The sequence below is a fragment of the Bombina bombina genome, chromosome 3 (assembly GCF_027579735.1).
Source record: "Bombina bombina isolate aBomBom1 chromosome 3, aBomBom1.pri, whole genome shotgun sequence".
Taxonomy (NCBI): domain Eukaryota; kingdom Metazoa; phylum Chordata; class Amphibia; order Anura; family Bombinatoridae; genus Bombina; species Bombina bombina.
Window position 1 is genome coordinate 793,408,680 of NC_069501.1, and position 22,897 is coordinate 793,431,576.

General features: G+C 36.1%; 1 protein-coding gene across 1 annotated transcript; it reads left to right on the forward strand.

The window, feature by feature from the left end:
- Positions 1-61: 61 nt before the first annotated feature.
- LOC128654048 (cytochrome c oxidase assembly factor 5) lies at positions 62-17,230 on the forward strand. Its single transcript, XM_053707703.1, has 3 exons — positions 62-275; positions 14,719-14,802; positions 15,872-17,230. The coding sequence occupies exons 1-3, from the start codon at positions 174-176 to the stop codon at positions 15,911-15,913; spliced, it is 228 nt and encodes a 75-aa protein (XP_053563678.1). The 5' UTR covers positions 62-173; the 3' UTR covers positions 15,914-17,230.
- Positions 17,231-22,897: the final 5,667 nt, after the last annotated feature.

Consider the following 22,897-nt stretch of genomic DNA (forward strand, 5'->3'; position numbering starts at 1 on the left):
GTTGGGAAATGTAGTTTCTGTAATTACCTATCTACTGCATGTACCAGCTTCGATTGCGTTTCCTTTGGCGACGGAAGTCTTCGCTGTGCATTGTGGAAGTAAAATGGCGCTGCCCATTGGAAGTTCTCTGTAAAGTGTCAGACCTTGGCACTCTATGAAGTAAAATAGCAGCCATGCCTAAGTATTACGAAGATAAAGAAGAGGATAAGCATCCATGCGCAGGGGTGAAGGAAGATTTGAAGAGCTGCCTGCTGCAGACTCACTGTGTACTGCAGGTACAGTAAAGCGATGTTCAAGGATAGTACCTTACGGCCTGGTAATGATATCTGGATCTGATACAATAATTGTGTAGAGGGTACAACCTGTGTCCAGCTTTCTTAATGATGCTCACGTCCATAAAGCATTGTTTCACTGTATACATTTATATTTGGCTAATCTGAAAGCTGTGAACAGTATTACTGTGTTTGCGTCCTCAGTGGAAAAAAGTGGAACTATATTCAGGGGTGAAAAAAATGTTTTATCTTCATAGTCGTTCACCAGGTATCAACCTCTGCAAATAGCTTGTCTGTATTTTTTTTTAGCGTATTCTATTACAAAATGCAAATTAGGAAGGTTTGCAACAGTGCGTCATTGTTTGTGACAGTTTATTTACAGAGCTAAAATAATGCAGGGCATTTACACCCTAAAATCACTATCACTCACCTTTTGAGCTCTGACGGGGAAAGGTGGTGTCAAACACTGCATTATTTTTCACACTCTTCAAGTGTAAAAAAATATTATTATCATTTATTTGTAAAGCGCCGCCAAATAATATATATAGGTCTAAATGCCCTCTGTAACACTTTCTGTCTTTTTAGCCTGTGTTTTAAGATATAATCTGTAAATTCCATCAAATTGGTCATTATTGCTTCAGACTTGAAAAAGGATGACACTCTTCCGAAGGCTTGTCATCATATAAATGTATAGTTAGTCCAATAAAAAAGTATCATTGCTCAATGCAATACTCTTGTTATTTTGATATCTAAATCTCTGGACTTTCCAATCAAAGTGTGTATGTGTATGTGTATATATATATATATATATATATACACCAAATAAATCAGAAAGGCACTCTCCGTATAGCTGGTGTGGAGGGCCGGTGGGCCTTTTTCCTTGTAAATATAAAGAATGTATCATGTGTCCCAGGATTTCAGATAAAAATGCCTCTTTTGTAAATTATGATGGTAGTAGGATTTACAACTGTAAGCACAGATATACATGTCATACCACATTTGTAGTATATCAACTATCCTGCAAATGTGGGAAAATCTATATAGGGCGTACGAAACGCAAAATTAAATATAGACTAAGGGAGCATATCCGAAATATAGAGGCAGGCTTTGAAAATCACAGCGTGTCTCATCACTTCAAGTACTACCATAACCAAAATCCTGAAGACCTTGCAGTTAGTATAGTAGAATGGGTGCCTCTGGACAAGTGGGACACCAATCGTCTTTTGAGATTAAGACGAAGAGAGACCTATTGGATCAAGACTTTAGATTGCCTTGATCCAAAGGGACTGAATATAGAACTCGATATAGCAGCATTTTTATGAAAAATTTTTACAGTTCTTGGCTAACATATTACTATAGGTCAGGGCATATAGAATCTCTACTATTTGAAATTATTGCATTACCCACTTTTTTAAAATATATTTTTAAAATATATTTTTCAATTTTATGTTGAAATTCTATTTATATTTATATTCTTATTGGGTTTTACAGAAAAAGTTTTTTGGTCTTTTATACAGATTATTTTATGGTGTAATACATAGAAGTTTTTAGCAGTGCAGATTGTAGTTTTTAGTGTTCATATACTGTTTATTTTAATATATAGGGTTGGTATGAACTTGTAAGATAGGATATTGTGTGTATATATGTATTAGATGGGAATATGAATTCTTATTATAACCTGTTGGTCATTAAGCATTACTCGCATACCCACATGGTTCAATGTATTATTTTATTTTTACATATACTGATCATTATCATTTATTATCATATTAGCAGTGTCTTCTAGTATTTAAGAATTATTTATTACTTTTTATTAACATGTATACAATCTCAATATTTTATGAGGTGTGCATTATTCAGGTTATACATGTTAAAATGGTATTTTATATATATTTTATTATTTGTTTATTTGGAATTTTGAGTGTTATTCATTATTTTGCAGGAATCATATGTGGATATGGTATTGTGTGTATTTTTCTATATATGATATGAACTTTCAATCACTATTACTATTGTATAGATATTAGATCAACAATTTGTATACCCGTTAGGTTTTTTATTCATGTCTATGTATATGTAATCCATTTTTATGATTAGCGCTATTTTAGCACTCTTATCACAGTTTTTAACATAACTTGTTTCAATATGAAGTTTTTATCTGTGTTGTATAATATATATTTTATGCATATCTATTAGTTTGTTCAGATTATCTAGAGCTGTGAAGTACAAATAACATGGTGATTAATCATTATTAATTTGCCTTGTTTAGCAATTGGAGGATATCCGTTGCCTGTTAATATATAACTTCCAGCTCCTGTTGTATCTTTAGTTCTTGAGAAAGTCCCGTCGTACGGGACGAAACGCGTAGAACGTAGCTTTGTGTACATTCTATTTTTCACCCAGTGAAGCCACCGTAGGTCCTCGTGTGCAGTGAGCTCAGCACTAGGGGTTCTCCTATTGGTACTGAGCTCAGGGTGTGTGGAGGTGTGTCCCTGACGCAGCGGTTAGAGATATCGGAGTACCCGCTGTTACACTTACTGAAATTGGACGTTTACAAACCACGAAGGGACATTTGATGATCCATAAAATTACAGCTGGATCCTAGCCATACGTGTATGAGGGACAACTTTAATTATGATGTGCCTGTTTTTATTTGAACTCTTGTGAGTATATTATCTTGGGTGTTTCACCTGAATAAATATATCTACACTTGAATCGCGTCCTGCGCTTCTCTCCTTTTATCCTATTCTAGAAACTGCACTCTCCGTATAGTAGTAATATAATTTTACTTAGATGAACGTTTTCGGGGTTGCCCCCGTCCTCAGATCTGAGGACGGGGGCAACCCCGAAAACGTTCATCTGAGTAAAATTATATTGCTACTATACGGAGAGTGCCTTTCTGATTTATTTGGTGTGTATGTGTATATATATATATATATATATATATATATATATATATATATATATATATATAATTTCTTTCATGTAATTAGCAAGAGTCCATGAGCTAGTGACGTATGGGATATACATTCCTACCTGGAGGGGCAAAGTTTCCCAAACCTTAAATGCCTATAAATACACCCCTCACCACACCCACAATTCAGTTTTACAAACTTTGCCTCCTGTGGAGGTGGTGAAGTAAGTTTGTGCTAGATTCTACGTTGATATGCGCTCCGCAGCAGGTTGGAGCCCGGTTTTCCTCTCAGCGTGCAGTGAATGTCAGAGGGTTGTGAAGAGAGTATTGCCTATTTGAATTCAATGATCTCCTTCTACGGGGTCTATTTCATAGGTTCTCTGTTATCGGTCGTAGAGATTCATCTCTTACCTCCCTTTTCAGATCGACGATATACTCTTATATATACCATTACCTCTACTGATTCTCGTTTCAGTACTGGTTTGGCTTTCTACTACATGTAGATGAGGGGTCCTGGGGTAAGTAAGTCTTATTTTCTGTGACACTCTAAGCTATGGTTGGGCACTTTTATATAAAGTTCTAAATATATGTGTTTAAACATTTATTTGCCTTGATTCAGGATGTTCAAACGTTCCTTATTTTCAGACAGTCCGTTTCATATTTGGGATAATGCATTTGAATAATTAAATTTTTTCTTACCTTAAAATTTGACTTTTTTTCCTGTGGGCTGTTAGGCTCGCGGGGGCTGAAAATGCTTCATTTTATTGCGTCATTCTTGGTGCGGACTTTCTTGGCGCAAAAATTTTCTTGTCATTTCCGGCGTCATACGTGTCGCCGGAAGTTGTGTCATATTTTTGACGTTTTTGCGCCAAAAAATGTCGGCGTTACCGGATGTGGCGCCATTTTTGGCGCCAAAAGCATTTAGGCGCCAAATAATGTGGGCGGCTTTTTTGGCGCTAAAAAATTTGAGCGTCATTGTTGTCTCCACAATATTTAAGTCTCATTATTTATTGCTTCTGGTTGCTAGAAGCTTGTTCATTGGCATTTTTTTCCCCATTCCTGAAACTGTCATTTAAGGAATTTGATCAATTTTGCTTTATATGTTGTTTTTTCTATTACATATTGCAAGATGTCTCAGATGGACTCTGAATCAGAAGCCACTTCTGGAAAAACGCTTAACTGAGTTTCAGTTCTACCAAAGCTAAGTTCATTTATTTTAAATGTTATAAATGTTTATCTTTAGCTATGGTTTGTAATAAGTTGTTATGTTATACTTTTACATGCGGAATCCATTAGTATTTATGCTTTATATATTTTCTTTTCTTACAAGAAATATTTAAAAGACTTATAAGAAATATTTTTCTGATTCTATGTTAAAGGCTTTGTCTGACTTCGTGCCTTCTAATAAAATTTTTAGGTCTTTTTCACTTCTTTTTTAATTATTGAAGTTTCAAATGACCAACAACATACTGATTTATCCTTCTCTGATGATGTTTTTTTCTCTTTCAGAAATTTTCTTCATCAGATATTGACACTAACAAATCTACTTTTTTATTATTTTTCTATTATTAAAGTACATTTGTTCTTTGTTGAAAAGGTGTTGATTATTTTGGATATTAAGATAACTAGTTCTTTAAGACTAGCTGACTTTATTTCTGCCTATTTATTTCTTCTGTGTTTTCAGAGGTTTTCTTTCCAATTCCCCATACTAGAGAATGGAATAGGCTGAGAATTTTCTTTTATTCCTTCTTCAAAGGTTTTAAACTATATTCTTTGCCAGCAGTTAAACTCAATTTGGAGGGTTCTCCAATTTATTGGGGCTATCTCTACTTCTACTAGTTATGCTATTGTTTCTATAGCAAAATAGTATTTATTTTCCTTTAGATGATTTGTATCTTATTTATGGAAAATTATTTAGTTTCAGGTACTTTTTTTGGTCCTGTGATTTATTTGGATTTTGCAATTGCTTCATTTTCTCTGTTTACTTTAAGATCAAGTATCAGATTATGATTTATTTTAGCATTGTTAAAGAGACAACATTTACTAGACTAGGTGCTGTTGCATTTGTCTTGTTGTTTTGCATTTATTGATTATGCAAGTCCACTGTATTGGCTGGTCCTTTTAAACTGGACTATCATGCTAATAATTTCATTTGTGTCTTCATTTTATCGAATATTTTCGCAAATGAGGGTTAATCTATGTCTTTAGCTTTTTTAGCTAGAAGAATTTTGTGATTTAAAAAAAAAATAAAAAAAAATCCATATTTCTTTTGTTCTAAGATAATCAATTATTTGTTTTATAATTGGATTCAATTCTTAACTGTTACTCTGGGCTTCAAGGTTGAGTTCTAAGACTAAAACTTTAAGCTTATACTGGTTTGGTTGTTCTTATTAAGGAACGAATTCCTGAGTTCTTTCCCAAGTAACATGTCTATAATTGGAGTTCGAAATCAGCCGTATTCCAGCTTGGCTGGTAAGGGGCAGGTTAAGGCTTCTTTGAAATTTATTTTGTCCAAATTTCTTTGATTTTATTCCAGTAAGGCTAACACTTTCTTTAACTGTGTTTCTGTCCTATATATTTTGGGTACTGTTGAAGCATGGCTAGGCACCCTTGGGGTTCAAACGCTGCTCAGACCTGGAATCTTCTGGGGTATTTCTTCCAGTTCCTTTTGAGGAACCGGGTTTTGGGCCTTTTTATGGTCATTGATAGCATTATTTGTTTTCATTAGATACAATGAATGCATATTTTCATTTTTCTGTTTTCATTCAGATTATTTTCTGAGGATGCGGAATCGCATATGATTCACTTACTCTTCAGGACATAGTTCTCACACAAGGGTCACCTTTTTTAGGTTTCCAGATAGTTTGTGTCGCTGTCCTTGTCTCTATCAGACAAGGGATAATGTTATTGGGTTCCGTCTATCGGTACCTTTAGTCTCTATTATTTCCTTCAGTTGCTTTATATGCATAGAAGTTTTAGGTCTTATGGCCACAGCATTGGATTCAATTCCCTTTGCTCATTTTCACTAGACAGAACCTTTCCAGTCTTTTATAACTGTTGTTTCTTCAAGAACATAGTTGGAGGATCAATTTACCAAAAAGTTCGTTTGATTCCTCAGACAAGGGTAACCTTTTTAGGTTTCCTGATAGATTCAATGTTCTTGATTCTGTCTCTGACGGACAAGAGGCGTCTGAAATTGTTTTCAGCTTATCGAAACCTTTGCTTGTTTTCACATGCGACCTCTTCAGCTCTGTATGCTGAACCAGTGGTGCAGGGATTATACAAAGATATCTCAATTAATATCTTTAAAACCGATTGTTTGACACTCTCTGACGTGGTGGACAGATCACCATCGTTTAGTTCAGGGGGCTTCTTTTGTTCTTCCAACCTGGACTGTGATTTCAACAGATGCAAGTCTGACAGGTTGGGGAGCTGTTTGGGGGTTTCTGACAGCGCAAGGGGTTTGGGGATCTCAGGGGGTGAGATTACCAATCAATATTTTGGAACTCCGTGCAATTTTCAGAGCTCTTCAGTCATGGCCTCTTCTAAAGAGAGAATCGTTCATTTGTTTTTACACAGACAATGTCACAACTGTGGCATATATCTATCATCAAGGAGGGACTCACAGTCCTCTGGCTATGAAAGAAGTATCTCGAATACTGGTATGGGCGGAATCCAGCTCCTGTCTAATTTCTGCGGTTCATATCCCAGGTATAGACAATTGGGAAGCGGATTATCTCAGTCGCCAAACGTTACATCCGGGCGAATGGTCTCTTCACCCAGAGGTATTTCTTCAGATTGTTCAAATGTGGGGACTTCCAGAAATAGATCTGATGGCTTCTCATCTAAACAAGAAACTTCCCAGGTATCTGTCCAGATCCAGGGATCTTCAGGCAGAAGCAGTGGATGCATTGTCACTTCCTTGGAAGTATCATCCTGCCTATATCTTTCCGCCTCTAGTTCTTATTCCAAGAGTAATCTCCAAGATTCTGAAGGTATGCTTGTTTGTTCTGCTGGTGGCTCCAGCATGGCCTCACAGGTTTTTGGTATGCGGATCTTGTCCGGATGGCCTCTTACCAACCGTGGACTCTTCCGTTAAGACCAGACCTTCTGTCACAAGGTCCTTTTTTCCTTCAGGTTCTCAAATCCTTAACTTTGAAGGTATGGAGATTGAACGCTTGATTCTTAATCAAAGAGGTTTCTCTGACTCTGTGATTAATACTATGTTACAGGCTCGTAAATCTGTATCTAGGAAGATATATTATCGAGTCTGGAAGACTTTCATTTCTTGGTGTTTTTCTCATCTTTTTTCCTGGCATTCTTTTAGAATTCCGAGAATTTTACAGTTTCTTCAGGATGGTTTGGATAAGGTTTGTCTGCAAGTTCCTTGAAAGGACAAATCTCTGCTCTTTCTGTTCTTTTTCACAGAAAGATTGCTAATTTTCCTGATATTCATTGTTTTGTACAAACTTTGGTTCGTATAAAACCTGTTATTCAGTCAATTTCTCCTCCTTGGAGTTTGAATTTGGTTCTGGGGGCTCTTCAAGCTCCTCCATTTGAACCTATGCATTCACTGGACATTAAATTACTTTCTTGGAAAGTTTTGTTTCTTTTGGCCATCTCTTCTGCTAGAAGAGTTTCTGAATTATCTGCTCTTTCTTGTGAGTCTCCTTTTCTGATTTTTCATCAGGATAAGGCGGTGTTGCGAACTTCTTTTAAATTTTTACCTAAGGTTGTGAATTCTAACAACATTAGTAGAGAAATTGTGGTTCCTTCATTATGTCCTAATCCTAAGAATTCTAAGGAGAGATCTTTGCATTCTTTGGATGTAGTTAGAGCTTTGAAATATTATGTTGAAGCTACTAAGAATTTCCGGAAGACTTCTAGTCTATTTGTTATCTTTTCCGGTTCTAGGAAAGGTCAGAAGGCCTCTGCCATTTCTTTGGCATCTTGGTTGATATCTTCAATTCATCATGCTTATGTCGAGTCAGGTATAACTCCGCCTCAAAGGATTACAGCTCATTCTACTAGGTCAGTTTCTACTTCCTGGGCGTTTAGGAATGAAGCTTCGGTTGTTCAGATTTGCAAAGCAGCAACTTGGTCTTCTTTGCATACTTTTACTAAATTCTACCATTTTGATGTGTTTTCTTCTTCTGAAGCAGTTTTTGGTAGAAAAGTACTTCAGGCAGCTGTTTTCAGTTTGATTCTTCTGCTTATAATTTCAGTTTTTTTCATTATAAGATTTAATCTTTATTTTGGGTGTGGATTATTTTCAGCGGAATTGGCTGTCTTTATTTTATCCCTCCCTCTCTAGTGACTCTTGCGTGGAAGATCCACATCTTGGGTAGTCATTATCCCATACGTCACTAGCTCATGGACTCTTGCTAATTACATGAAAGAAAACATAATTTATGTAAGAACTTACCTGATAAATTCATTTCTTTCCTATTAGCAAGAGTCCATGAGGCCCACCCCTTTTTTGTGGTGGTTATGAATTTTTTGTATAAAGCACAATTATTTCAATTCCTTATTTTTTGATGCTTTCGCTCCTTTATCACCCCACTTCTTGGCTATTCGTTAAACTGAATTGTGGGTGTGGTGAGGGGTGTATTTATAGGCATTTAAGGTTTGGGAAACTTTGCCCCTCCTGGTAGGAATGTATATCCCATACGTCACGTATATATATAAAATGTATTCATATTCACAGAGGCTGGTGCACTCGCACTAACAGGTGTCCAGGGTGCTGAATACGAGTAGAGGTATAGGTAATAGAAAATAGCACTCACTAGGCTTAGGAATTCACTAGGCTTGGGAAATAGCAATAGTAGCTGGTCTGATGAAGGTGAGCTGTCCCCGAAATGTCACGTAAATAAAAGCTACTATTGCTATCTCCTAAGCCCAGTGAGTGCTGTCTTCTATTACACATTTAACTCCAATCCAGGGCTCTGCACTCACTTTACAGCAGTCAACTGCCCAGGGTGCTTTTAACAGGTTATCCAAAGTAGCAAAATGAAAAGCACTCACTGGGTCTTTTGCAAATACAAACTTGTCGTTTATTCAATCATAAAAGTGACATTTCGGGGATATTATCCCCATCCTCAGACTACATTTGGTGATGTAGTGAGTAAAAAATGAGACAAAGATAAATCATTTCAGAACTTTTCCCACATTTAATGTGACCTATAAACTGTACAACTCAATTGAAAAACAAACTGAAATATTTTAGGTAGAGGGAAGAAAACTAAAAAAACCTAAAATAAAAATGTAGCTGTGTTCAGAATTAAGCAATCACATTCAAAATCATGTTAAATAGGAGTGAGCATACAACCTGCCATCATTTAAAGTGCCTCTGATTAACCCCAAATATAGTTCAGCTGCTCTAGTTGGTCTTTCCTTTAAATTTTCTTAGTCGCATCCCACAGTAAAAGCCGTGGTCCACAGCGAGCTTCCAAAGCATCAGAGGGATCTCATTGTTAAAAGGTATCAGTCAGGAGAAGGGTACAAAAGAATTTCCAAGGCATTAGATATACCATGGAACACAGTGAAGACAGTCATCATTAAGTGAAGAAAATATGGCACAACAGTGACATTACCAAGAACTGGACGTCCCTCCAAAATTGATGAAAAGACGAGAAGAAAACTGGTCTGGGAGGCTACCAAGAGGCCTCTAGCAACATTAAAGGAGCTGCAGGAATATCTGGCAAGTACTGGCTGTGTGGTACATGTGACAACAATCTCACTTATTCTTCATATGTCTGGGCTATGGGGTAGAGTGGCAAGACGAAAGCCTTTTCTTACGAAGAAACACATCTGAAGTCTCCCAAAAGCATGTGTGAAAAGGTGTTATGGTCTGATGAAACCAAGGTTGAACTTTTTGGCCATAATTCCAAAAGATATGTTTGGCGCAAAAACAACACTGCACATCACCAAAAGAACACCATACCCACAGTGAAGCATGGTGATGGCAGCATCATGCTTTGGGGCTGTTTTTCTTCAGCTGGAACTGGGGCCTTAGTTAAGGTAGAGGGAATTATGAACAGTTCCAAATACCAGTCAATATTGGCACAAAACCTCCAGGCTTCTGCTAGAAAGCTGAACATGAAGAGGAACTTCATCTTTCAGCATGACGACCCAAAGCATACATCCAAATCAACAAAGGAATGGCTTCACCAGAAGAAGATTAAAGTTTTGGAATGGACCAGCCAGAGTCCAGACCTGAATCAGATTGAAAATCTGTGGGGTTATCTGAAGAGGGCTGTGCACAGGAGATGCCCTCGCAATCTGACAGATTTGGAGTGTTTTTGCAAAGAAGAGTGGGCAAATCTTGCCATGTCAAAATGTGTCATGCTGATAGACTCATACCCAAAAAGACTGAGTGCTGTAATAAAATCAAAAGGTGCTTCAAAAAAGTATTAGTTTAAGGGTTTGCATACTTATGCAACCATATTATTTTATTTTTATATACACACACACCTGGTTTCAGTACTCAATCGAAATTCAAATCTCTGCATGCCTTAAAAACTTTTAAGCAAACTGGAAAATACCTTCATCGCTTCACCCATGAGCTCTTCATTTAAAGGGACAGTCAACACCAGAATTTTTGTTGTTTAAAAAGAAAGATAATCCCTTTATTACCCATTCCCCAGTTTTGCACAACCAACACAGTTATATTAATATACTTTTTACCTCTGTGATTATCTTGTATCTAAGCTTCTGCTGACTGCCCCCTTATTTCAGTTCTTTTGACAGACATGCAGTTTAGCCAATCAGTGCTCAGTCCTAGGTCACTTTACGTGCATGAGCTCAATGTTATCTATATGAAACATGTGAACTAATGCCCTCTAGTGGTCAAAATGTATTCAGATTAGAGGCAGTCTTCAAGGTCTAAGAAATTAGCATATGAACCTCCTAGTTTTATCTTTCAACTAAGAATACCAAGAGAACAAAGCAAAATTGGTGATAAAAGTAAATTGGGAAGTTGTTTAAAATTGCATGCCCTATTTAAATAATGAAAGTTTTTTTTGGGCTTGACTGTCCCTTTAAGAACAGGTTCAATTTTTTTTGAGATGGGAAGAGGGGAAAGTTTGTTTAGAATTTCCATTAATGGGACATTAAACTGCTGGGTACAACTACAGTAACATGTTACTACTCAAGTTATACTGTTTTCCCTCATGTACCTGCTGCAGCTTTTTCTCTTATTTTAAAGGGACACTGAACCCAAACTTTTTCTTTCGTGATTCAGATAGAGCATGCAATTTTAAACAGCTTTCTAATTTACTCCTATTATCAATTTTTCTTCGTTCTCTTGCTTTCTTTATTTGAAAAAGAAGGCATCTAAGCTATTTTTTTGGTTCAGACCATGGAAAGCGCTTGTTTATTGGTAGGTGAATTTACCCACCAATCAGCAAGAACAACACAGTGTGTTCACCAAAAATGGGCCGGCATCTAAACTTACATTCTTGCATTTCAAATAAAGATACCAAGAGAATGAAAAGAATTTGATAATAGGAGTAAATTGGAAAGTTGCTTAAGATTGCATGCTCTATCTGAATCACGAAAGAAACAATTTGGGTTCAGTGTCCCTTTAACTAATTACAGAATGCAGTTGATAAAACTCTGCATTTTTGAGTACCACCATCTTGTAGCTAGTGTATTGTTGCATCCTGTGATGGGAGCAGTGCACTTTCACAGATCTGCTTTTTGACAGTTGTACCTTTTTACTTCAGTTTACCTCACATATTTATTATAGAGTGAAAGTTTAAAAGTTGCATAGCTAATATAAGCTCCAAGATGGCACCCAGTGTGAAGATGGAGAGCTTCACTAACTGATAGTGTTCTTGAAGATAGCTGCAGGCACAGGAGGAAAAACAATAGCATGGTGAGTAGTAACCATATTACTTGTAATTCTACTCATCAGTTCACTGTCCTTTTAAACACATAACTCCAGGCTGGAAGACGTGATACATTGGTAAGTAATGATGATAGAATAACACTAGATTGGCTCCTCTTAATAAGACAAGTGATGGTGGTTGGGTATTGAAAAACAATTGCAGCAAACAAGCTAAGGATGCGTTCCAAACATTTTCAAATTCACACAGTATGTTTGTTTATTGCTGTGCTGCAGAAGACTTTTGTAATTACCCCTGTTGTAATAAACATATAACAATATCCAGTCTATTTTATGTAGTGATTAAAAAAACTGTGTAGTAGTGTGTTCAATTGTAAGTTCTGATTTTGGTAAAGGTTGTTTTTGTTCTGGGAACGTAGCCATCCTGTGAATTATTTCTTTTTGTTTTTTTAAATAATTTTTATTAAGGGTTCAAGATGTGTACAGAAATAGGCACATTGAATACATATTGGAACAAAACAAAAAAAATATACAATCAGCATTCTCCATGACAGTAAAATAAGATACAAGGCAGCCAATAATCTCAGCTAATACATGAGAATATGAAATATAGTGATACAGATGATTATCTAAATAGAACCGTAAGTATAAATCATAAAATCTCAACCTTGAACCCTCATCTTTTAGGCTTCTCAAAACAAATTAGGCCACTTGTGGACCTCAAATCTAGCTAACAGAGAATACAACAGAAGGTCACTTTTGGACCAGATTGTATAATAGGGTTATGTATAGATCTAACAATGAAATTGTCGCTTTTGGATCTTAGATATAAAACATACTAAAAACTAGGAACTGTTATAGGTGGGTCTTAATTATAAGAATTTGTACACGCTTGTAATTTAGGGTAAAGCTGTGTACATAATTAAGGGCATGTCAGTCCATATGTACAGATATACACACCACTAGTTAAGTATGAGCAGTAAACATTGTTATATGAGCTAAAGTGTGAATATGCTGTACAAGTGAGTAAAGAAACAAACATGTCACTATGTGTATAGTAGCTGGGATCCAGACTTCGAACTAATGAGTTCTCATTGGGGTGTCCTAAATATTAAACTCAAAGAAGAGCTGAGTGCAAGTGCGATAGAGGAAAGCGTCCATTGCAGAACATCAAATGTATACAATGCTAGACTTATATCTCCAGTGCATGGCTATCATGTAGTCCAGGATATGTTAGTACAGCATATGGATTATCTGTATAGCATTATATGGCATTAGAAAATACAGCCCCCTATATATTAACAAGAGTCAAATTCTGTCAAGAAAATAAATTATTTACAGTATTTTATACACATTTTTCTTATGGAATGTAAGTATTATTAGACCGGACTGAAAGTGAAAAGTGAGAGACCTTGACATTTAGCACTGTTCTCCTCAGTCCATCACGACCAGACAGTAGGAGTGCCGGCTAGCCGACCCCGACTATTATGATCGGTTGTATCCCAAATCAGTGTCCATAGCGCAAGTATAAGGGTAAGATAGCGAACAAAGTTTGTGCCCCAGTCTCATTGCCGGGTTTGGGGAGTTGAAACACATATTGCCAAACCAGATCATGTCCCTCTTGTGCTTTACCTTCAATTAGGAGGTCATCAATAAACAAGGAAAATACATGATTTCCCATGCCAAGCTGGACTCTATGTACTGTGAGATGGTCCCGTACCGCAGGTACAACATATCCTGTTCTCAGGAGCTGGTTGATTTGTCCTTAAGTAAGGGCAAAAGTTGGGTAGTGACTCCCTCGCATATATAGAGGGCGGGCAAAGAATTAACAGAGTGTTTCTCACTTATATCCAACATGCCTGCAGGAAGTCTCCCGGGACCCGCTAGTGCAGTGTCCAGCGGGGGTTCAGGCTGAATGCACAAGGTTAAGCTGGAAGGGGGCATACACCACGGGCCAGTGTTACACACCCTTGTATCATATTGGTCCCCGGTCTGCATGTCTTCCACAACTGTAGCAGGCTGTGTGGAGGTCCGGTAGTAGACTGTATCGATCGTTCCGGTCTTGACATGCAGTGGAAAGTTACCTTTTGTTGTTTCCCATCTGCCGGACTGCAGTGAATCATCAGTCTGTCCCTAGTAGAGACTCCCTTGGGTCAGAATGTAGGTTATCTGCAACTATCTCCGTTTCGCTCATCTGAGCTGCTTCGGTAGGTAGGGTGTATGAGACCTCATGGGTGATCAATTGTATAGATTTAGATAGGTTCTCCTCAAATTTGGCAAAATGTTGTTTTAAGAGCAGGTTCTCCAGTTCTTGAAGTATTTGCTTCTCCATAGTTGCCTTAACTGATTAGTAGTGTCAAAGCACTGTATACCGGCGTACAAGATACCGGGGGGCTAAGGTAGAGTTCTCAATATTAGTATATCATAGGAATCTGCATGTATTGCAGGCTTTAGATATTCAAAATAAATAGTTAGATGACCATGTATTTCACTGATAATAGGCAGATTATCCATGATCTACTCAGAGCTACCGATATTGCGGCCATTTAAGGTGCTGCCCAGAGACACGCCCCCAATTATTGTTTTTATGTAGCTATAGAAATTGTTTTTTGCTATGTGGTTTTTTTTTTATGCCCTCTTGATTAGCACTAGAGATTGTTGACCTTTCTCTTTTTTTTCTGCAGGAAGGAAAGAGCCCAAAGACGTGTTTACAAGAAGGACATTGCAGAGCTTTACAAATCACATTTTTTGAGTGCAAAAGATCAATTGTAGGTTTTATAATCTTTACTAAAGCTGTTGCATCTCTGTCACTGTTATAAACCATACTGATGTGATGCAATAATTATTTGTATGTTAGAAATAACTTTAATTGAAGCTCATTTTGCTTTGCGCCAGCATTTTCAGTTATAAATCTGTGATGATACAAGTATATTAGACAGCTAGCAGGGGCTGTCATTCATCCCGATTGTATCTGATCGGGTTGATTGCTGTCTGCCGCCTCAGAGCAGGCAGACGAGTTGAGCAGCAGTCTTAAGACCGCTGCTTCTTAACTGCTGTTTCCGGCGAGCCTGAAGGCTCGCGTGGAATCAGGGGCCATTGGGTCCTTGATAAATCGGCCTCTATGTATCTGTATAGCTAAAGTGTTGCCAGGAGCAGCAGCATATTGACACTCCTTAACAGGACAAAGCTGGTGATTGGCAGATACTTACATATGCCACTTCTAATTGGCTCACCGGCTATGTTCTGCTTAAGCACTGCAATGTCTTGTGCATTATGAGGTACAAGAATATAGTTAGCAAGGAACACTCATTTTAAATTAAAATACTCTAGCAAATCAAACCCTTTATTTTTCCATTACAATGTCCCCTTGAAGGGACATGAAACCTATTTTTTTTTCTTCTGTGATTCAGAGAAAGCATGCTATTTAAAACAATTTTCCAATTTATTTTGATCATCTAATTTGTTTTGTTCTCTTTGTATCCTTTGTTGAATAGCATATCTAGATAGGTTCAGTGGCTGCACATGTATGCCTCATGTTATTGGCTCACCCATGTGCATTGGTGTTTGTTCAAGCAAAATAGATAATATAAGTAAATGGGAAAGTTGTTTAAAATTGTATTCTCTATCTAAATCCTAAAAAAAAAATGTTTCATCTCCCTTTTAAGGATAAAAGTTTTAACCATTGTTCACAAATAATTAGTCCATTGTTGCTAAATCTTCTGCTAAGTTAATTAAAATGTCTAAAACCACATTTTATTAGTATGAACATTTGTATAAATGAAACAAAATGCTTTAAAATTAATAATAATCAATGAATTTGTTTATTTTTTATTGCAGCTTGATAACAGAGCAAGATTCAGAGGGAGAAAGGGTTACTGAGTAGCGGATGACATAGCTGAAAGCTGGTTAGCTGGAAACGTATATACAAACTTCATAGATTACCAGTAAAACTCCAACACCATGTGTGCTTCCACATGCCTATGCGTTAAAGGACTTATGAAAGATTGTTAGTTGTGGTTTCACTGCCTGAGGATATTCAGCATCATTAAAGAAGTGAAATATCCCCTTTTTTTTTTTTTTTTTTTTTTTTTTTTTTTTTGAAAGATACTTTTTTTAGAAATAGAACTTGGCTCTAAAATGAAGTTTGTATAATTACAAAATGATTTTTGCGGTGTCATTCCGCTTCAAGGAAAGTCCGGAGTGCTTAATCTTAGAAAAATGTAGATGTATCAAATTCTTTTGCATTAAATGTTTATTTTCCTGATTTGATAATCACAACTTGGCGTGTTCTTTGTGTAAGAAAAACAAATGTGTATATAAAAATGATTCATGCACAATGGAAAGATGTATGAATGTCCACGTTCACGTGCCATGTAGTTTGTGATATAATATAACCACTGTTGGGCATCTTATACCATGGTTAACATGTAATATGATTTGTGTGTATTGAAATATGGATGTAAAATGTATCAATATGCAAAATGTTTGTTATACCTTTTATTCCTATGAAGACATAATTTTTAGAATTTTATCTTTCTTGGATTTTAAATTGCCAATCAGTTTGATGTAACTTGTTACTTAAAAGGGATAGAGACAAAATATAATATGTGCTTTAATTACTTTACCTGAAAATTTATACTGCAGTGCCTCGCCATTAAGTTTCTGAATTGTACAGCTCTAACTCCCCCCACACAATTCCTTATATGGCTGTATCTATATCTCCGTTTGATTTGGTAGAATACAAGACGGTAACCCTCATTATCTGCTGGAGCATGCCTAGGAGCAAATAAGCTGCTGTGAACTCAGTTGAAATACAATGCATGTGTTTCTGATGCTAAACACTGATAAGGGGAGGTGGATCAAACTTCTCCAGACAGCATTGCTATTGTAGCTAATTTTGCTTATTTTTGAAAATTTATTTTAAAATACTTGCCAGCAATTTTTTTTATTTTTTTAATGCAAACTATTTTTATTTAATTAGCCCTTTTAGGATATGCACAGATCTCAACATGTTTTATGGCAACTTTAAAACACAGTAAGTGGCTAAAAATAGATGCATGTATAAAGCTATTTGGGAGTGAAAAATGTAGATATGTTAATAAATACTTAATTGGTGAATTGATGTAACATGGTAAGGAAGGTGTAACTAGTAAAAAAGAAAATGTTCACAAATAATAAAAATAAGTTACACAGAAATACACATGCACATTTTTTTTATTTTATCGAACAAATCCAAAAATCAATTTAAAACATTATAAATTAATATCGTGCTTACCAGCTTTCCCTATTTTCTCAGAACCGTCCCAGTTGTCCTCATATCCCAGGGTATAGTTGCCTCAGGAGTCTGTCCTGCAGTGTATTAAAACCAAAAAAAATAATAATAATAATCTGCCTTAACGTGTAGGTATGATATGACTGAGGTCTTTGATGGCTATTGAGCTGTTGATTGTGCCTGGCAGATTTTTTCTCTTTCTGTATGCATTTGTATTATGACCCTGGGGAAGCCTCACTAAGGGTGATGAGGGAAACTAGACGTGGACTCCTTGCCCAATGTGCTTAGAAGAATGTAGCTGCACCTCACTGATGAGGCCCAAAGAAGGCCAAAACAATTGTCTGGGGTTATGTTCCTTGTTCAGGATTGCCTGGTATTTAGGTGCTGGGCTGACTTTACTAGGCATGATCAAACTGATATACTTCAGGAAAGTTCTCCTCTGTGAAAAACACAATTGGGCTAAAAGAGGCTGCTCCTAGGTATTGACTCGCCATATAAAAAGCTACTGAGCTATTGTTCGATCCTGGTAGAGTGCGTGTATGTATGTGTGTGTACATACATATATATATATATTTATTATATATATTTATTTATTATATATATATATTTATTATATATATATATTTATTATTTATATATATATATATATATATATATATATATATTTATTATATATATATATATATATTTATTATATATATATATATATATTTATTATATATATATATATATATTTATTATATATATATATATTTATTATATATATATATTTATTTATTATATATATATATTTATTTATTATATATATATATTTATTTATTATATATATATATTTATTATATATATATATATATTTAATATATATTTATTATATATATATATTTATTATATATATATATTTATTATATATATATATTTATTATATATATATATTTATTATATATATATTTAATATATATATATTTATTATATATATATATATATTTATTATATATATATATATATATTTATTTATTATATATATATATTTATTATATATATATATTTATTATATATATATATATATATATATATATATATATATATATATATATTTATTATATATATATATATATTTATTATATATATATATATATTTATTATATATATATATATATAATATTTATTATATATATGTATATATTTTATATATATATAAAGTGATGAGATCTATGAAATAACACATGGAATAATGCAATGACCAAAAAATGTTAAAACTATTTTAGATTTTTCAAAGTCTGCTGTTTAAAGAGACACTGAACCCAATTTTTTTTCTTTTGTGATTCAGATAGAGCATGCAACTTTCTAATTTACTCCTATTATCAATTTTCTTCGTTCTCTTTCTATCTTTATTTGAAAAAGAATGCATCTAAGCGGTTTTTTGTTCAGTACTCTGGACAGCACTTTTTTTATTGGTGGATGAATTTATCCACCAATCAGCAAGAACAACCCAAGTTGTTCACCAAAAATGGGCTGGCATCTAAACTTTTTTTTTTTTTTTTTTTTTTTTTTTAATTCTTTTTATTAATACTGAGGATTCAGCAAAATGTTACATAATCCACAAATACATCCATTTGACTTACAATAGGAAGATAAATACATAGTCTAGGTCGTCATGACATTCAAATACACACATTGTATCTTCCGAGCCTATATAATAGAGTGGGCACATATTATAAATGCACTATAGTGTATAACATTAAATTGACAGTTTGCACGTATCCCTCAGCATATTTTGTTATATTTATACAGTCTTAATCCTAAACCTTACTACTTAACAAAACTTACCTATCCTAGAATCAGGAAGCCTCAACCTAACGATGTCCCGTATAGCCTAATGTTAGAGGGAGTACGTGAGCAATCATGTTACAGAAGGGCAAGAAGGGGAGGGGGGAGAATTCCAGGAAGGGAAGAAAAAAATAAATAAAAAAAATCGGGTTGGAGGAAGGTGTTAAAAAAAAGGATTCAATAAGAATTGTTTCAGAGTCACCAGTCCTGTTCTGAGGCGGTCTCTCCACTACCAGTATTGCCTCTAGTATTAGCTCATGCTGCGCAAATGGCCTGAGGATTTGGTTCTGCTGCCCAGAGGGCAGTTTTTCCAAAAGACATGTCCATTTCTTTAGAAAGGGCAGTAGTCTGTGTTTGGTGTCCCAACATACATCCTGTCTCTCAATGAATAAGTGCTTAAATAGTGTTTTCTTAAATTGTGGTACAGTTGGGGCACGAGTAGAACACCACAAGGTCAGTATGTAATGTCTTGCTAGTAGTGTGTAAAGTGTTAACAAGGGCTGTGTTCTGTTACTGACAGTAGTCCATGTAAATAAATATATATTCGTGATGTTAAAAGAAATAAGTTAGTTTTGAGCCAGTATTGTAGACGACCCCAAAACCGTCTAACCAAAGGGCAATCAAAAAAGTAATGAGTTAATGAGGGATCAGGAATCTGGCATTTCACACATTTGTTGGGATGCTCAGAGTTCCACCTCGCCCGTCTGCTAGGAGTGATGTAGTCCCTATTGATCATTCTAATCTGTGCCTCTCTCAGCGCCAGAGTGGCCGATTTGGTTTTCATGAGACTGTTTTTGATATCTTGGACGGAAACCTCCTGTGAGGTATCTGATTTTAGCCTTTTCAGTATCTCTCCCTGAGCTTTGGTAGTGTGTTGTCGGAGTATTTCTTGATAAATCTCTGACATGGATAAACTCCCCATATTAAAAGCAATCTGGGGAATTGCGAATGGAGCTTGGCTCCAAAACTTCGGGTTGGCACCCATTAGTGTATTAACATAATGTCTAAGCTGCAGGTATGCATAAAAATGTTGGTTTGGAAGCTCAAAGGCGGTTTTCAAGTCTTGAAATGTTTTGACGGTGTGTGACAATGGATCCAGAATATCCCCCACTCTTTGCAATCCCCTTGCATACCATACATTGAAGGGGGCCTGTTCGCTTCCGCCCGGGAAACTGATGTTGCCTCTAATAGGTATATATTTAGGTGTGGGGTACAAATGTCCCAGCGTTTTGTGCACCTGAAGCCAGGCCTTAAGAGGGTCTCTATACAAAAGATTGTTACATATATGCTGGGGCAAGTCTCCCCAAGGGCAGTAAGGGAGATATGTCAGACTGCATATTCCAATCACAGTTTCCTCCAGCTGTTTATCAGAGAAGTGCTCTGTGTCCAGTTGCCAGTCCAGTACTAGTCGTATAAGAGATGCCCAATTATAATATTGGATATGCGGCAAACCAAGACCACCATTCAAAAAGGAGGCATGCAACCTATGGGTTGCAATTCTGGGGTTTTTCCCCTTCCATGTGAAGCGTCTCATTGCTCTATCGAGTCTCGTAATGTCACCTCTAGACATCATGAAAGGCAACATTGATAAGGGGTACAAAATTTTAGGTAAAAGAGACATTTGAAATAAATTTACGCGCCCTGTAAGCCTTAAGGGGAGATTTTGCCAGCCATTCAATCGAGAACAAGTCCGATCACATTGGCTTGTAATATTGAGTTCATATATTTTATGTGGGTTTCGGTGTAAATTGATACCTAGGTATGTAAGGAAATCTGTTACTTCCACAAAAGGATACACAGTAGAATTTAAGAGTTGCCTGTGCAGCCACAATATCTCAAACTTAGTGGTATTTATCTTGTAGCCTGAGAATCGTCCAAACGATTCCAGCGTATCCAAAACAGTAGGGCTTGGATTTCGCGGGAGAGTCCACAAACAACATCATGTCGTCCGCATACAACGCTAGATACAGTGTCACATTGCCTATCGTTACTCCTGGAAAGACCTGTCATAGCCTCAGTGCCAAGGGCTCCAAGGCCAGATCGAAGATCAAGGGGGAGAGAGGGTAACCCTGTCTAGTGCCTCTCTCCAGGGTAAAACCCGAAGAGAAACATCCGTTAACCAGAATTTGGGCATCAGGGGTTGAATAGAGTTTTTTCAGCACTTCCAAGTAGGTGCCACTGAAATTAAAATGGCCCAGGGTATCAAAAAGGTAGGGCCATTCGACGCGGTCGAAGGCCTTTTCCGCGTCCAGAGATAGGAGAAAAGCCTCAGAGTTTTCTCTCCCTGGGTGGGCCTGTCCCCTCTCCCAATAATGGTTGATGACATGGAGCACACGCCTCAGGTTGATCACCGCGGTCCTCCGATACACAAAGCCGGTTTGGTCAGGGCTAAGTAGGGTGGGTAATATATTTTTTAGACGATTTGCAAGAAGTTTGGTAAATATCTTGTAGTCCGAATTTAGGAGTGAAATGGGGCGGTAAGATCCCGGTTCTAAGGGGTTTCTGCCTGGTTTCGGAATTGGGGTTATGTGGGCGGAGGAGAAAGTATCGGAGGGAGGACCGGCATCTAAACTTACATTCTTGCGTTTCAAATAAAGATACCAAGAGAATGAAGACAATTTGATAATAGGAGTAAATTAGAAAGTTGCTTAAAATTTCATGCTCTATCGGAATCACGAAAGAAAAAATTTCAGTGTCCCTTTAAACTCAGTGAAGAATGTATTTGGTCTCTAATCTGAAGTGCAGTTAATTGACAAGTTCTTAGCCGGTGACTTATATACTTATCTTGTAGAGCAAAGATAACTCTTGGCCTGCCTGTCCTGTGGAGATTCTCACCACTGCTTATTTCAACATAGTTTTTAAAGTGACCTGAAATAAATACAAGAAAAAATATTTCATGATTTCAGATAGAGCATGCAATTTAAAAAAAACTTTCCAATGTACTTATATTATCAAATTTGTTTCATTCTTGTAGTATACTTTGTTAAAGGAGTAGAAATCCACTACTGGGAGTTAGCTGAACACAAACAGTGAGAGATATAAAACAGCCATATATGTGCAGCCACCAATCAGCAGCTAGATTCCAGTAGTGCATTGCTGCTCCTGACCCTACCTAGATATGCTTTTCAACAAAGAACCAAGAGAACAAAGCAAATTAGATATTAGAAGTAATTGGGAAAGTTGTTTAAAATTCCATGCTATATCTGAATCATGATAGCTCAATTTTAACTTTATTGTTACTTTAATATTTTTTGCCAGTGCACTCAATGAAACTTTAAAAGTTCTTGACATTTTCTGGACAGACTGATCTTCACTTGCACGGTTGTTTCTCTTTGCTAAGTTGAGCTGTTCTTGCAATATTGCAAACTACATCAATAACACATTCTAGTCTTCTACTAAATAGAAACTTTATTTTTAACTGCACATGGTTACTATGTGTGTCTTTTTAAAATGATGATAATCATTGTTCACATCTAATTTTCACTGAAGTTCTAAATGTAAACTACAGTACTTGTTGGGGTGCAGTAAATGGACAATGAACCCAATCTTTTTCTTTTGTGATTCCGATAGAGCTTTCAATTTTAAGCAACTTTCTAATTTACTTCTATTATCAAATTTTCTTTCATTAATTAAAATTTACAATGAGGCATTTTTAAAAAAATTTTTTTTAAATACTTACCTTTTACTTTAGGACAACCCGACCAGCGATCCTCTGCCCGCTTCCCATGCTGTACATAGCATATCGATGCCAAAGCCAGCTTCCT